General features: G+C 35.5%; 1 protein-coding gene across 2 annotated transcripts in view; it reads left to right on the top strand.

Annotated features, from left to right (window-relative positions):
- The window catches only part of LOC132158888 (CUB and sushi domain-containing protein 3-like), a 254,569-nt gene that overhangs the window by 208,242 nt on the left and 27,987 nt on the right, over positions 1-18,340 (top strand). For both annotated transcript variants that reach the window (XM_059568503.1, XM_059568502.1), the window contains exons 53-58: positions 511-684; positions 1,605-1,778; positions 3,375-3,560; positions 5,562-5,735; positions 16,701-16,883; positions 17,789-17,965. In XM_059568503.1, coding sequence (XP_059424486.1) covers positions 511-684; positions 1,605-1,778; positions 3,375-3,560; positions 5,562-5,735; positions 16,701-16,883; positions 17,789-17,965 — 1,068 coding nt within the window. The remainder of the gene's footprint in view (positions 1-510; positions 685-1,604; positions 1,779-3,374; positions 3,561-5,561; positions 5,736-16,700; positions 16,884-17,788; positions 17,966-18,340) is intronic.

Here is an 18,340-nt window from a genome sequence, read left to right as displayed (position 1 = left end):
ACTGTAAATAGACAAGCTCATTAAAAATGATTATAATTGTTTTGTGTGAGATAGATAGATAGATAGATAGATAGATAGATAGATAGATAGATAGATAGATAGATAGATAGATAGATAGATAGATAGATAGATAGATAGATTAAATCTATCTGTTAAAATGCAATGTGTAAGTTGAATTGTCAGCATCATTATTTTATTCTACAGTCTCCATATATATATATTATCAGAAGAACAGCATTTGTTTAAAAAAAAAAATCTTATTTAACGTTATAAATGACTTTACTGCCACTTTACATCATTTTAATGCACCCTTGCTGAGTAAAAGTATTAATTTCTTTAAAGAAAAAAATAGCCCAAACCTTTGTGTATATAGCCCTAAAATCTGAATGGTTGAATGAAATGTGATTTAAGTTGATGTTGTGACATGCCTGTCTTCTGTTAATCCTGTTATGCATTAAGAACCATGTTGTAGTACATTAAAAAAAATGTTTTTCAACGATTTTCCCCCAGCTGGCCACTGCGGCACTCCGGAAAGGATTGTGAACGGTCAGGTGATCGGTGAAAACTTCGGCTACAGGGATACAGTAGTTTACCAGTGCAATCCGGGTTTCCGGCTCATCGGTTCCTCTGTGCGCATCTGCCAGCAGGATCACAACTGGTCCGGGCTGCTCCCGTCCTGCGTGTGTGAGTTCTCTCCACAGCACACGAGTAATACACGTCGGGGGAAGTTTGGTTTGCATCCAAGAGGATTAGTTTGACATGCAATGCAGGCCAACCCCCTATTCAGCCCATGACAGGCATCAAACACAAATCCTGATGTTACCAATGAAACACTTGATGAGGGAAAACACCAACATCACCTGATTTTGTGTGGGTGATTTGGATGTTTGACTCGCTTTATTTGTGATTGCCGGAATGCAAAGCTGCTTAGATAAATGCTTTTGTACAACTTGCATTTACATTTTTCTTGTCAAGCATTGAAGATTCATATTCTACAAACTGATGGAAATATGCCAGTATGCAAAAGGAAGGACATAACTGACTGAATTATCATCATAAAAACCTTTTGATCTAAAACATGTTTCAAATTAGAACACCAATATATATGGTGATTTTATAGGAATTTCTTACAAAGATACCATTTTCAATTTGTATTTATTCCTTCATTCATTTATTAATTAATTTAATTTTTATTCAATTTAATTATTAATTTAATTTGTTTATTTTTATTTTGAATGAGTGTTGAAGGAAAATTGATTTATTTCACCCTTTTGGGGGGTTTCCTACATGATTCCCAAACTTCTATTTGTGAATTTTAAAGCAGTGTTTCAAGTGCCATGGCCAAAGTGCATAAGTGCAAGTGCAAAGTGCCATATATATTTGTTTTTTGTTTTTGTTTTGTTTTTACATAAAAGCATGAAAATACGCTAGAAAATGTAAATAAAATGTTGCAGTGTACTATTAAAGTTTTTCTACTTTCAAAACTTAGCAGCAGTTTCTGAGTGAAAATTGTAGTAATTCACTGTAGTGTTATTAAAGCGTGAGCTGGCGTATTCAAACTTTTGACTGGTAGGTGACAGTCATTTTCCTCCTTTGCGTTGCAGCCGTTAGCTGCGGTCATCCGGGTAGCCCTATCTACGGCCGCACTGTTGGCGACGGCTTCAACCTGAACGACGTGGTGACCTTCTTTTGTAATAACGGCTACATTCTGGAAGGCCCGTCTCAAGCGCAATGCCAGGCGGACCGCCAATGGAGCCAGCAGCCGCCCACATGCCGAGGTTTGGACCAAATGACTTATTTTCTCATTATAGGGAAATGTAAGTACTGTGGCGCTGATGCAAATGAATGCAGTTAAAAAAGGAATGACCAATTTCAGCTCGGAGAGCCCTCTGGCCCTCTTTTCAGCCTACAGTAACTCATTTGGTCATGGTCTGAATAGCAACAGATTAGCTCTGCAAATCAGAAGATAAAATGTATGTTTTGAATCTAATCTCTGCTTTGTTAGCGGCGTGATTATTAGTGTCTCAGAGGATCATCTGTAGTGCTTGATTCCGACAACAGACCGGATGAAGTGATCAACAGTGATGTTGGCTTGATTACATGACTGGAATTTGGTTTTGTCCAATAATTATGAACAAATAAGTGGTTTTATCTCACCATATGGTTGAACAAACTTAGTGTAATGCTGTATTTTGTACTTTTGTACTGTATTTTTTTTTCTAGCTGTAATAGATTTCATCTTTTACCTCCAGCATGACATTTTAAACTCTGTAAAATAATCATAAAAGGATTTTTATAGATCATTTAATAATTTTAAAAATTTTTGACATTTTGAATCCTGATGTTATACAGGACAATAACTTTGTGTGAAGAAACCAATGAATGTGAGTTGTTATTGACTGAAAATCTTCCTCTCATCACATTTGGTGTAACTCTTTATGTGCTGTGACTGCATAGACAGTTATGTGGAGATTCTGTGGCAGATCCGTGACATCAGCATACAAAAATGTCAGTGTCTTCAGACCTGGTAGAGAATACGTGGAAGCACAAAGAAAAGTGTATTTGTGAAATGTTTATACTTCATATTGGAAACGAGTAACTCCACAAACACTTGTTCTCAAAATGTTATACAGGTTGCAGAAAAATGATAAAAGCTTTCAGACTCACCAAGTGCTTTTCAAGGTTTCTGCCAATTGCTAAAACCGCTTCAAATCAGAAAAATGCCCGAAAGGTCCTACAGGTTAAACTTTTAAAGAGATATAAACGAAAAGTCTGAATCCTCAGAGACAATATGAGAATATTAAATTTAGGTAAATTTATATATATATATATATATATATATATATATATATATATATATATATATATATATATATATATATACATACATACATACATACAATGTAGCCTAAAGAGTGTGTGTGTAATATATAGTGTTGATTAAAGGCAATTAAAGGCTCATAATAATTATTCAAATGGTTTATTAATAAACGTGTGATTAGTCAACTAACGCTTAAAACGAATGATTACTAGTTGACCAGAAAAATCCTTAGTCGAGGACAGCCCCTGTATATATATATATATATATATATATATATATATATATATATATATAATATTATTTATTTTTTATAATTTTTTTATCATAATTTTACTATTTGTTTTTTATATAACTCTATATAATATTGTTAAATAAATTATTATATAAGCAAAATATAATCAGATGCATCTCCATCAATAATGTTTAGATTATTATTGTCTATTTTATATTTTCATTTATGAAATAAAGAATTTCTGAGAAAATTCTAACACTTATTATACAATGACACTGATTATTATTTGTTTTAATTTTTTTGGCCATCTGCTTTCTTCAGTTGTCAACTGCACCGATCCCGGAATACCAGCCAACTCAATCAGGAAGAGCAAGATTGAGTACGGGAACTTCACTTTCGGGACAGTGGTGTCCTACGACTGCAATCCTGGCTATTACCTCTTTGGGTCATCGGTCCTGACCTGCCAGCCCGTGGGTTACTGGGACAAGCCATTACCTGAATGCCTGGGTACGTCTGTGTGGGTTCTCTCCCAACACTTTATTTCTCATTATTTTGACTCTTTATCATTGACAATCTTTGAACTCTTTCCGTCGGAGAGACCAAGGGAAAATGTCACAGGTTAGCCAGCATGCAGTGGAGTTCAAAGAGCTCTTATGATGAAGTCTTGGCTGTCTGTGTGAAAGTTTTCCAGCAGCACAGACACATTGAGTTTCTGGACAGCGGTGAATTTACCGCACCTTTCCAACAGTTTGCCAAAGCGAGAGATATTAAGGTCAAGAGCGAGCGGCGTGGAGGCTCGGAGTGCACATTCATTAGAGAGATGTGTTCATTTGCCTGTGCGATAGTAATTGCCTCCTGCTCTCGCTTTCCATCTCTGTCCCTGTAATTGCTTCAAACCTGAATTTGACTGTTTCGTGTCAGTTTCCACCGAGCTACTTACACCGTGAAGGAAAGGCAGCAATCTTGCAAGCTGTCTATTAGTCTTGTTTTTCTCTCAAGTGTACACAAGGTAATTCTGCACTTTACTTAGCCGACAGAGGCTACTTGCTGCTCTTAGACTGTAGGAATTTTAATAAGCAGCCCCTTTTCCCACATCAACCTTTCAGCCTGATGAATATTATGAAAATTTGAACCTCCTTGGATTTATTCAGGTGCACTTCCAATTCAAAAGAAAGCAAACATCAAAAACAGGCCTGAAAAGAAGCTTAGCTAAATTGAATTGAAGAGCTTATGTGTGTTTCTTCAGCAGCGCACGAGAGATGAATTAATGCACTGGGATGTGAACGACTGCACGCTGCACAAATCAAATGCTGCTGGCTTTTTCTCAACAGTTAGACAGAATGAAACAGTGATAAAATTTCACTCTGAAATTTTAATTGCCATTATTGTGCTCTTTTACATGCAAGGACCATGTCTGGTAAGCTCCAGAAATGACCAAAACCATCACAAAAGAGTTCAAAATGCATTGCATTTGACTAATGTGATTTATTTAGGTCTTCTGAAACATTTAAATGGTTATTTTTGCAAATATTTCCCTCCTTGAAGAGATTTATTTAGAAGAGAAAACAAGATTTCCACTAAACATTTTGATTCTGCATGGTAAGAATGGCTGTAAAAAAAAAAATGGTTCCTCTTATTAGGGAAAAAAAAATTATATACACAGATTATATACAATATATACACAGATATATAAAGATATATAACATTTATATATGAGAAAATATACTTTATATAAAATTATATTATATTAATGTTTATATTCATTTTACATTAATATTTATGTAAGTATATGTAACAACATAACATTTAACAATTCATATTTATATATTTGATATTTATATAAAAACTTCTAATAATGTGTTAAGTATATCTAAAATATACGGTATTTAGATATATACAATTTGTATATATTGAAAAAATATAAAGATTTTTTGTTGAAATGTACATAATATATAAATTCTATTATGATACATACAATTTTATATATATAAAAGTGTGTCCGAAGTATGACAGGCAGACAGATTAACAGGCTGACTAAGTTTTTGTTGTGCAAAAAATAGGAGTATGCCTGATAGATTGAGTGTTGCTCACAGGAGGTGAGTCCAGTAGTAATTGTCTGGTTGTTGCAGACAGTTTATTGTTAAAGTTGGTGAAGTTACTCAGAAGCAGTGTTTTGAAGGGGCTGAGTTTAGAGATGCATTCTTTGTAATCTTGCAAATATTGCAATGTACAATGTCCTCTTCCACTTTGCTAAAATTCACCCACGCAGCACTTGTTTTTCGAGACATCCTCTGAGAGGGTCAGAGCCAGACCCACACAGAATCTGTGCCTGCAGACCTTCACCGAGAGAGCTGCACATTTCAGCAGATTTGCAAACGCCAATCATTTACAGAGTCAAATCAGTCAGCTTTCATTGTCATTCAATCATGTTTGTCATATAATGTTATATTATTAAATCTACTGTAATTTCAGCACTGCTGACCGTTGGCTGCTGTTGTTCTCCTGCAGAGGTGGACTGTGGTCACCCTGGAGCTCCTCCTCATGCGGTGGTGATGGGGGATAAATTCACCTTCGGCTCTGCGGTTCATTACAGGTGTTTGGAAGACCGAGCTTTGATTGGGGAATCCTCCCGCACCTGTCAGCTGAACGGCCAATGGAGCGGCTCCCAGCCTCACTGCTCAGGTGAGTGTAGTGAAACCAACTATAAGAATTGACAGAATTATTTTATCAGTGTGTCTGTCTGTCTGTAATCTATCCATCCATCCATAATAAACAAACACATAACCAATATATTATTATTATTATTATTATTATTATTATTATTATTATTATTCACTTAATATTAAAAAATTATAAATAAGTGGTTATTGTTGTTGTTGTTTTTGTTAAAATTTTTAAATAATGATGATTATTATAATAACAATAATACATTTTTGTATTAATAATAATAATAATAATAATAACATAGATTACATCTTAAATATAATAAAATAATTTTAATAACATTTTTAATTATAAGGATAATTTTTTTATTATTAATAATATTTTTGTTTGTATTGATGTTTTCAGTGTTATAATTATTGTCATTGTTTTTGTTAGTATTGTTGTTAATATAATAATTATAATCATAGTTGTAGTAGCAGTAATAATAATAATAAAAATAGATTTTCTGTAATTATTTTTTATTGTTATTATTGCTTATTTTATTTTAGTTTGCATTATATATATATATATATATATATATATATATATATAATTTTTCATTTAATATTTAAATATAATTATTTAGATTATTATTATTTTGTTTGTGTTGCTGTTGAATTATTATTATTATTATTATTATTATTATTATTATTATTATTATTATTATTATTATTATTATTATTGACTCATTTTTTATATAATTGACTCCCGACATTGGATTATTGGATTATACACACATTGGTGTGTGTGTGTGTGTGTGTGTGTGTGTGTGTGCTCTTGTTTTTGTGCCATATCAGGACACAACTCTGTATAATGACATGGTTATGACACAGGTATTACAAGGAGAGGGTGACTTATGAGGACATAACCCATGTCCCCATTTTTCAAAACGCTTATAAATCATACAGAATGAGTTTTTTTGAGAAAGTTAAAATGCACAAAGGGTTAGGGTTAGGGGTAGGGTTGGTGTAGGGCCATAGAATATACAGTTTCTACAGTATAAAAACCATTACGCCTATGGGATGTCCCCGCTTTTCACAAAAACAAATGTGTGTGTGTGTGTGTGTGTGTGTGCGCGTGTGTGTGTGTGTGTGTGTGTTTACTGCGGCTCTCAGTAGTGTATTGCAGTAACTTCACTACAAAAAGCAGCATTTCTAAGTGGCACACACTGGTAGTGTTGCTATTCTTGAAGGATTTATTGATTAAGTAGCGAGGCAGCGCTGACAACAGGAATCTGTGTTTGTAGACGGGAGATACAGAGAGTCTGCTTTCTGTAGATATAAAAAGCAATTTCGAAAATGATTTGAAATTGTCATTTTATCCTGTTGTTTGTCATGTTTACTAGCTTGGCGTGTGATGTTTGTTGTCTGTTTCTTTTGCTGCCTGTCTGTAGGCTGTGAGGCGTTTTGAAATAACTAAAATAAATATAAAGATGCAATAAACCATGAAAGGTCATGCACTGTGGTAATTTTAGCACAGTTACAAAGGTTTTAGATGCTCTGATTCACGTTGTGCTTAAAAACAGCCAAAACATTACTCTAAAGGCCTGTTCATAAAAAAAATTAAATAATAATAACTAATAATAGCTATCTCGGTTTCATAAAAGCTTCTCCCTATCCCGTGGTAAAATTGCTGTAACGTACGGCCCCTCGTGGCTTATTGCTTTATTCAGATAACGCACAAGTTCTTTGTATCTGGTTGTTCAGGCCTCGACTCGTCTTTGAAAGAGAAATCATACATTTGAATGAGCACATTGTTGAGTGAAGCTCATCTTTGTCTTGGTTCTTATTTCCTGTCATTATGTGTCAGTCTAACATGAGTTAATTAAGTTCAGCTGAATAATGACTTGTGTCTCTGCGTGACACGCTACACTGTTTCTTCTTACTGACAAGCTGTCTGTTTGATTTCAGCTAACATGCACACATTTTTATTCTTTAAGGAAATAGTTCACGCACAAATGGAACACTCATTATTACTTATGCTCAATTGTGCCAAATATTAGACTTTTTCTGTACAGTTCATATTCATATCTACAACAAGAACACAAGTTAAAACTATAAAAGCAGTCCAGACGACTATATTTCAGGTCTTCTGATTTCATAGTGCATTTTCACCTGAAACGATTAAATATGCACAAATGAGATTCAAGCAATGCAGAGGGAAAATAATCAGTGAATAACATTAAAATTGTAGTCTGTTCCTAAATAAAGCTGTTGTATGACTTCAGATTCATATAATGAATGCATTAAAATTGATTACTTTTGGGGGGCTTTTTTAAATCCCTTTTGAAGCTTAAATTATACACAATATGTATTAAATTGATCAAACGTGAGAGAAAATACTTTTATAATGTCACAAAAGATTTCCATTTCAAATAAATGCTGTTCTTTTGAACCTTCTGTTCACCAAAGAATACATTAAGAAAAAAAAAAAAAGTATTACGGTTCCCACAAAAATATTAAGCAGCAGAAAACCGTTTTAAGCGTGAATAATAATAACAAATGTTTCTTGAGCAGTAAATCATCATAGTAGAATGATTTCTGAAGGATCCTGTGATCTGAAGACATTTATTCAAATAAAAAGCTATTTTAAATTGTAATAATATTTCAAAACATACAATTTTTTACTACATTTTTAATTAAATAAATGCAACCTCAGTAAGTACAGGAGACATCTTTTAGAAATATAAATCATAGAATGTACATGCAATCCACAAAACATGAAAAATGATGTATTTACACTCTTAAAAAGCCTGTAAGAATCACACAATCGTCTCTGTGTGCATCTGTATGCAGCGCTGCATGTGCTGCATGCACTGACCCAAAAACAGCATGAGCTGGGAGTTTCCTCTTTCTTTCATTTGTTCTCCTCTTTTTTTCAATCCTTCCTCCTCTGTCTGCTTTTTGTTGCTTTGACTGTTCAGAATAAAGTACTAGCACACTACTGAATACTGCATGGTATACTCTATACTGCTTTGTTTTTGTAAACAGTATGTGAAAGTGAGTGTATTATAATATGATATATGTTTCAAACAGTAGTTATGCTGCTGTATGCTGTCATCAAATGAGCCCACGTTGTTGTGGATATTATTTATAATTAGCATTTTTATTATAATTTGGAATTCATCTGATCTCTGCTAATTGCAGTCATTTTAATCATTCTGTACAGCATGTTAAGTTTGTGTTTCTGCTAAGAGATTTTAGGAGAAACATCAGAGACGAAGTTGATACCTAAATGAAGCATATCTCGAATCCTCCTGAGCTTTGAAAGAGCAGCCTCTGAGAAATAACACTTTCCTCAGGGCTCTCTGTGTCTTTCTAGCGTTACTTCTTTATTCTGTGTGAACATGCTCAGTGCTTCTCAGGAGGTTTGATGTTGAGACTGTGTTCTGGATTTCTGGAACATTCGTCAGGAATCTAGCATCTCGATTGCTGGAAATTTTAGGAGGCGTACACCACCGTAGGTTTACGAAAGTTGGCCAGTTGCATCTTGGCTTCATTTTAAAAGCATTTTCAACTGCATGTTTTTGTTTAAGATAAGAAAGCTCCTCGTCCCCTGCAGCGCCTGCTTTCATGGGAGTGTTTGTTGTTTTTGAATCATTTAATCGTCTGAAAGCAACTAAAACAAAACTCCCACATTTTTGGCATAAAAGTAATATTATTGAGAAACTATTTGGGTAAAATGTATATATGAATTTTTTAGAAATGCTAAAAGATTTGTTGACAGAAGTACTTTTCTTTTTCTTTTTTCAAAAGTATTTTATGCTCAAAGACAAAAATACTATTCTTAAGTATTTTATGCTCACAAAGCCTGCATTTATGTGATCAAAAATACAGTAAAAACAGTAATGTTGTAGTAACTATTTTTTTTAATTGTAAAATCATTTTACAATAACAGCTTTATATATATATATATATATATATATGTGTGTGTGTGTGTGTGTGTGTGTGTGTGTGTGTGTTTTCATGATATTATTTATAATTTTTTTATAAGATATTTCCTTATACATAACTCCAGTACAATAGGGCATATAATATTGTATGTGTGCATTTAATTATCAGTCTTAATTATAATATTAATACAAAAGTTATTTCCACTAAAAATATAAAATGGCTTCATTTTAAATAATTTCCAGCTGCATGTTTTTTTTTCAAGATAAGAAAACTCCACATCCCCCGCAGTGCCTGCTTTCTTTGGTGGGAGTTTTAGTTGTTTTTGCCTTACATTATTTGGCAAGATGAATTTCACTAGACTAAAAACCACTAGGCTACTGTGTGATAAGATATGGATTGCAAACAAAATCAATAGCGCTCTGCACTGCCAGGTGAATCAGAGTTCCTTACGTAACGAACTTCGCAGCCTTATTATACCCAGCTAAGCTACTGGTGGGCGTCCTTTAACGCAAATTCACACCTAGCTGCTGCGCCAATTAATGGAAACTAGAACCGTTTGTAGTATTCAACAGCTTCACCTTTGTAGAAGAATCTAATGGTTACATAAGCGCACACACAGCTCTTGTCCGTCAAGAGATCTGTGGCTTTGTGCTGTTTCACGGCTGCTTGAGGTGGGACCGATCTTTTCGGAGACCTGTCTGCTCACTAACAAAGGCAGGACGTCAGAGCGATTGAGGTTAATGAGCAAGAAAAGTCAGCCCTTTCTCCATCATGACACCTTCTTTTTTTATTGAGGTTGGATGTTTGAACAAATGGCCTTGAATAGGGTCTCTTTCTCTCTCTCTCTCTCTCTTTCTCTCTCTCTGCATGTGTCGTACAATCCGCCCCTCGTTTTCTGTGCTGCAGAGTAGAAAAGGAATGTCCCAGATTTCTAATGAACTAAAGCGAAAGTATTTGACAGGAAAAACACGGCGCTGTCATGGAGCGCTGCTGTTTTTCTGTTTATTTGTGTAGAGAGAGCCGGTTGAGACGCTTACCCTATGGCTGGTTTTAATCATTGGTTAGTTGTTCCCTCGGGTTCGTGGGCCGTTTGCTGAGTCTGGGCTTTCTGATTGGCCTCGGGGTGCTGGTACTCGTAATTAAAAAGGATTTGATTTTCGGGTCATCGGCTGACTCAAACAGGGCTCTGTGCTCAGGGTGTCTGCGACGTGTGCCGTCCGGCTCTGTTCAATGAATATTTTACCATTATTTATGCTAATGGCTTCTGCTGGCAGCCGCTAGATGATAATTGATAGCCTGTTGGATATCACACAGTCATTTGGAAAGGTGTCGCATCTCTCACGCACCTGAAAATCCGTCTTCTCGCCAGTAACAACATATAAATGTGTCTAATTGTTTCTCTTGAGAAATTCGCCTGTTTTTTGCACTTCAAAATGGCAATATGTGTTTTCATGTGTCTTTTAAAGGAATAGTTCACACATCAGTGGAAGATTTCTCGCCCTTGTCTTGTTCTAAACCTGTATGCGAGTTTCTTTTTTGTTTGAAACACAAAAAGAGACGTTAAACTACTGACTGGGCTGTCATGCTCAAACAAGGACAAAAAAAACACCTTTAAATGTGTAACTCGCTTGAAATATTTCAAGTCTTCTGAAGTCGTGCAATAGATTTGAATGTACAGAAATGAGATTTCTGTGTTAATATATTATTTTTGGAAAATAATATATATAGCCTATACGTGTTTATATACTATAATTCAAGTTGTCTGTTTGATTCCACAAGCTTTTTTAATGTTTTTGAAAGAAGTTAAAAGCAGTAATATTGTCTATGGTAGTATATTTTATTCTCTTAAGAGCCTGCGGCCTCATATGAGGTCATTATAATTTTGTGAATTTCTCTAGCACTGTACATGCCACAGTTTTCAGTCTGGATGACCTCTCCCTCTCCTTGGTTTTCAAAAATGTCTAAAATTTATTTAGTAACACTCTTAATGAAAATCTTTATATTTTTTAATTATCATTTACATCTGTCAAATTTTTTCATTGTGTGTCATAAATCAACGTCTCAGGAAAATGTTATGGCGTTTCGAATCAAAATATGAGTTTCTGTTAACGAAACAGGATTTTGACTTCATACATGTCGGGATGAAAGGCATTTTTATTATGCATTTTGGGTAGACATAACAAATGAACAGGGAAAGAAATTATATTTCAAAATTCTCTGAAATATTATATATTATTATGAAAATCTTGACAATTATTAATCCCATTATAACATTTTTTTTTCTTTACAAGTTGCCCCAAAAACACATTAATATGCAAATTAGATTTAGTTTATAGATACATTGTATATAATGAGAAAACCTGTTTATGCCCATTTTAATCATCTGAATCATCTTCACACAAAGTTTAGAAAAAAAAAAAAACTTTTGAAAAATAAAAACGTATTGGTGATTTTTAAAATCTGTTGGTTTTGCCTATGCATTTTCATTTTATATATATATATATATAAATTTTTCCTACAACTTTTTCTTGGGTCTTAAGAGGTTAAAATGTAATTTATTCCTGTGATCAAAGCTAAATTTCCAGGATCATTACTCCAGTCTTCAGTGTCACATGATCCTTTTAGAAATCAGACTAAAAGACTTTCAAATCACATGAGCCAATATTTTATTCACAATAGAACATAGATAACATAGCAAATGTTTAAACTGAGAAAGTTTACAATTTTATGCACAAAATGAGCTCATTTCAATTTTGATTTCTGCTACAGGTCTCAAAATAGTTGGGACGGGGCATGTTTACCATGGTGTAGCATCTCCTTTTCTTTTCAAAACAGTTTGAAGACGTCCGGGCATTGAGGCTATGAGTTGCTGGAGTTTTGCTGTTGGAATTTGGTCCCATTCTTGCCTTATATAGATTTCCAGCTGCTGAAGAGTTCGTGGTCGTCTTTGACGTATTTTTCGTTTAATGATGCGCCAAATGTTCTCTATAGGTGAAAGATCTGGACTGCAGGCAGGCCAGGTTAGCACCCGGACTCTTCTATGACGAAGCCATGCTGTTGTTATAGCTGCAGTATGTGGTTTTGCATTGTCCTGCTGAAATAAACAAGGCCTTCCCTGAAATAGACGTTGTTTGGAGGGAAGCATATGTTGCTCTAAAATCCTTTATATACCTTTCAGCATTCACAGAGCCTTCCAAAACATGCAAGCTGCCCATACCGTATGCACTTATGCACCCCCATACCATCAGAGATGCTGGCTTTTGAACTGAATGCTGATAACATGCAGGAAGGTCTCCCTCCTCTTTAGCCCGGAGGACACGGCGTCTGTGATTTCCAACAAGAATGTCAAATTTGGACTCGTCTGACCATAAAACACTATTCCACTTTGAAATAGTCCATTTTAAATGAGCCTTGGCCCACAGGACACGACGGCGCTTCTGGACCATGTTCACATATGGCTTCCTTTTTGCATGATAGAGCTTTAGTTGGCATCTGCTGATGGCACGGCGGATTGTGTTTACCGACAGTGGTTTCTGAAAGTATTCCTGGGCCCATTTAGTAATGTCATTGACACAATCATGCCGATGAGTGATGCAGTGTCGTCTGAGAGCCCGAAGACCACGGGCATCCAATAAAGGTCTCCGGCCTTGTCCCTAACGCACAGAGATTTCTCCAGTTTCTCTGAATCTTTTGATGATGTTATGCACTGTAGATGATGAGATTTGCAAAGCCTTTGCAATTTGACGTTGAGGAACATTGTTTTTAAAGTTTTCCACAATTTTTTTACGCAGTCTTTCACAGATTGGAGAGCCTCTGCCCATCTTTACTTCTGAGAGACTCTGCTTCTCTAAGACAAAGCTTTTATAGCTAATCATGTTACAGACCTGATATCAATTAACTTAATTAATCACTAGATGTTCTCCCAGCTGAATCTTTAAAACTGCTTGCTTTTTTAGCCATTTGTTGCCCCCGTGCCAACTTTTTTGAGACCTGTAGCAGGCATTAAATTTTAAATGAGCTAATTAAGTGGATAAAAGTGTAAAATTTCTCAGTTTAAACATTTGCTACGTTATCTATGTTCTATTGTGAATAAAATATTGGCTCATGTGATTTGAAATTCCTTTAGTTTTCATTTTATTAAAATTTAAAAAACGTCCCAACTTTTCCGGAATTCGGGTTGTAGTTTTTCTGCTCAGGAAACATTAATTATCACGTATTATCGATGCTGAAAACAGTTCTGTATAATATTTTGTGGAATATCAGTATAAAAATCTTCACCATAACCAATTGACCAATCAGATCAATGTTATGTCCTAAAACAAGATAAATTTACTTTACTAAAAGATTTGAATGTACAGAAATTAGATCACACAAATATCTTCAGAAGACTTGAAATCAAATACTTTTTTTTTTTTAGCTGACCAACATCTATTCACATTTATGAATAAATGGAGCAGTGTGAACATTCTTCAGAACATCTCATTTTCTGTTTCATGTAAGAAATTAAGCCATGTGAGTTAGGAAAGACGTGAGAGTGCAGTAAAACGTACAAATATACAGTACAGACCAAAAGTTTGGACACACCTTCTCATTCAAAGAGTTTTCTTTATTTTCATGACTATGAAAATTGTAGAGTCACACTGAAGGCATCAAGGGCTATTTGAGCAAGAAGGAGAGTGATGGGGTGCTGCGCCAGATGACCTGGCCTCCACAGTCACCGGACCTGAACCCAATCGAGATGGTTTAGGGGTGAGCTGGACCGCAGACAGAAGGCAAAAGGGCCAACAAGTGCTAAGCATCTCTCGGGGAACTCCTTCAAGACTGTTGGAAGACCATTTCAGGTGACTACCTCTTGAAGCTCATCAAGAGAATGCCAAGAGTGTGCAAAGCAGTAATCAAAGCAAAAGGTGGCTACTTTGAAGAACCTAGAATATGACATATTTTCAGTTGTTTCACACTTTTTTGTTATGTATATAATTCCATATATAATCCCACATGTGTTAATTCATAGTTTTGATGCCTTCAGTGTGAATCTACAATTTTCATAGTCATGAAAATAAAGAAAACTCTTTGAATGAGAAGGTGTGTCCAAACTTTTGGTCTGTACTGTATATATATATATATGTATATATATATATATATTGCTGAGCTATTCATTATGTATTCAGTGGATGCTTTTATCCAAAGTGACTTACAATAGAAGAACATAAGCAATTCGTCACAGAGCCAGCAATATTTATAGTGTACAGGTTTATTAGAAAGCTAGAAAACAAGCTGGAGCAGAGGTGAAATGCAAGAGGAAGTGGAAGATTTTACAGTAATAAAAAGCTGTTGTCATTGTTTTTGCTTTTCTATTGGCTGTCATAGTTCATTTCTCAACCTAATCGTACAAGGCAGGTGAGCAAAAAGATTGTGTAAGCTCAATCAAATAGTATTTTCATGCACAAAAAGTCCTCTTCTCAAATCTTGTGAAACAGCATGGTGAGTGACAGCTCAGAGAACAGGGGAAGTGTTCCTCTGAGATCAGTAACTGCTCTTTATCCGATCTGTGGCAGTTCAGCTAGCTGAAAAACTCCTCTGTGGCCAAATGAAGCTTTCAACTGATCCGAGGGCAGCGCTGGTCCCGCTTACATTTATAATGTCTCCAATAAATCACTGAGCAGGTCTGTTTTGCTGTCAAGTTGTCTTTCATTAATCCATTTAATCCCAGTGCTCACATCTATGATCAAATTTGAGTTTAGAGTTTGAGTTTCAAAGGATGAGAAAACGGTTGTTGATGTATTTTACACTACAAATGACTGTCTAGATTTCATGTGGATGTTTTGACATGGCTGGTGTGACCAGTCACATGACCTGAAACCTTTATTTTCCAGGTAACCCCATTGAAAGCATCTGAAATCCATGATAACACAAATACCATACAAACACACACGCATATATATATGTGTGTGTATATATATATATATATATATATATATACATACATACATACATACATACATACACACATACACACACACACACACACACACACACACACACACATTTGTTAACATATTTTTAGTGGAAAAAAGATTTTAAAAAATACTGTTTTTTTTTTTTTTTTTTAAATTTTACATTTTTTAACCTTTGCCTACATTTATCAGATCAAAAATAAAGTAAAACTGTAAAATTGTGACATAATAATGATTAAATATAAAAAATACTTTCATAACTGTTTACTTTTTAAATATATTTTTCAAAAAGGTGTATTATAATATTTATAGTTTTATGTTTTAAGAATTTTCAGCATCATTACTCCAGTCTTCAGTGTCACATAAGCCTTCAGAAATCATTCTAATATGCTGAATTATTATGTTTTTGTATTGATATAAAAGTATTTACTCTCACTTTTGATCAGTTAAATGTGTCCTTGCTGAATAAAATAATTTCCTTAGAAAAAAACAGTATAATAATTATATTTTTGCCCCATCCATGAAAAATATCTGAACATCCCTAAAACAAGATAAATGTACAAAAATGCAACATTTTGTAATATATTAAGACTTGTTCTCAGATAAATATTTTCAATTGATTTTTTTTTTTAATCCATTGGCAAATAAATAAATGCAAAGAAAAAAACAGTAAGGTTCATGAAACTAGAAAAAAAAACTCAAATCAATATTTCATATCTTTTTATTTATTTAGCAAGTGTCACTGTCTAATAAGCAAGATAGTGTATAGTCAGCTGGCTGTTATGGTGAAATGAACCCCTTCTGGGTAATACAAGACCCCTCGGCTTTGAGTTTATGTTGTAATAATGGCTGACTAACTGTATGCTATGTCTTACATATAGACCAAGTCTGCAGTTTCAGTATCCCATGGGTTGCACATACTTCCAGCAACTACCTGTCAACTTTTCTTTTTTCTTTTTTTTTGAGAATAAACTTGCTGTTGTTTCTATCCAAGTAGAAAACTACATGTGCTCGCTCAGCTGGAAAAATGAGAATGAAGTATACAGAATAGTATTTATAACACAGTATCTAGAATATATGTGCACTTGTCTCCGCAGGTGATAAAAGGGGTGCCTGTGGGGATCCGGGCACGCCGGCCCATGCTACCCGAGAGGAGGGCAGCTTTCAGCAGCACGCTAAAGTACGCTTCACATGCGCCACGGGTCACACGCTCTACGGCTCGGCAGAACGCATCTGCTTCCCCAACGGCACTTGGTCGGGCCGCCAGCCCACCTGCAAACGTAAGTAACTCCTTTAGGCGGCATGAATAATGCATGCGCACAGTGAGGAGCGGGTACACTGGGACACTGATATGCATCAAACCAGAAGTCTTTTCTCTCATTGAACATTTGAGCCAGCATCGCAGCATTCATGCATTCTGTAATTCACGCAAAAGTTGAGCTTGCACCAGAGGCTTTTGAGGAAAGTGTTATTTCTGCTGCTTTTGCAGCTCTTTTAGTCTGACGCATTGTCCGTGTCATCTCGAGGGTGACAGGTTATTGCGGTCCAGCGCCATGCTGGGCCATAAAACAGATTTACAGATTGTTAGCGCGCAGGTCCCAGGAGGCGGAAATTTCTCAAGCTTGACTGTTTTTGCTACGCGGCTCTGGTCTAACAGCTTGTCTTGCATTAAATCCCATCATGCCCCCCATGTGATTTTCCAGGCCGAACAAACAGCAACATCTCTTGCAGTTTAACCCGTGCGTGAAGGGGGAAATCTGAAAGAAGTCATTTACCTTTGCAAAAATATCCCAGTAAAACATATCAGGCTTTTCCAAATCAATCCAAATGAATTCAGAATAATCAAGTTGTGCTTAATAAAGTACTATTATTTTGAATTAGATTTGGTAACACTTTAGTTCACTGCTAACTAGTTGCTTATTAGCATGCATATTATTAGCATATATTGGCTGTTTATTAGTGCTTATAAAGCACATATTAATTGCTTATTCTGCATGACCATATTTTAGAATCCTTAATAACCTTACTAACTATGAAAAATACTTTTTTTTTTTACAACATATCTCCTATAATCGCAAGCATATTCATTTTTCAAAGGCCATCATGTTCATAAATTCCTGCATGAAGGCAATGACTGATCTGGAGGTGTGCTTTTCTACTAATGGGATTCTTTTTCCTCCAATAGCTGTTCAGTGCGGGAATCCTGGGACTCCGGCTAATGGGCGCATTTTGCGTGTTCATGGCACCACCTTCTCTCACTCCATCGTCTACTCGTGCGTGGATGGATACCAGCTCTCAGGTTCTCCCTCCCGTCAGTGCCTGGCGAACGGTACCTGGTCTGGCAGCGAGCCCAACTGCACCCGTACGTACCAAACCTGTTGTCTTACATCCTGGAAGAACTCGAACATGTTGGCAGTGTTCGAGCCTTCCTTCATCGGTTTTGTTTTTCCCCCCAACTGCATTTCTCAATAAATGTTGGCATTCGAACAAAAAGAAAGACTTTCCGTAATAACTAGACGCCCATTTGTAATTAGCCCAACCATCTTATCATGCGGTTGTTGTTGCTCAGATGTGGACCCTGTTCACCTCGTGAGCAATCTCATTAATGGAGCCAGATTTATTACTGCCGCTGTCTAAGTAATAGTAGGATGAGATGACAGGCAGAATCAATCTCAAGCTGACGTATAATGCGAGATTGATGTCGGGGTAGTGGGAGTGCTGCCGGACTGCGGTGAAT

The sequence above is a fragment of the Carassius carassius genome, chromosome 15, assembly GCF_963082965.1.
Source record: "Carassius carassius chromosome 15, fCarCar2.1, whole genome shotgun sequence".
Classification (NCBI taxonomy): Eukaryota; Metazoa; Chordata; class Actinopteri; order Cypriniformes; family Cyprinidae; genus Carassius; species Carassius carassius.
This window is presented reverse-complemented; position numbering and strand designations above follow the sequence as displayed.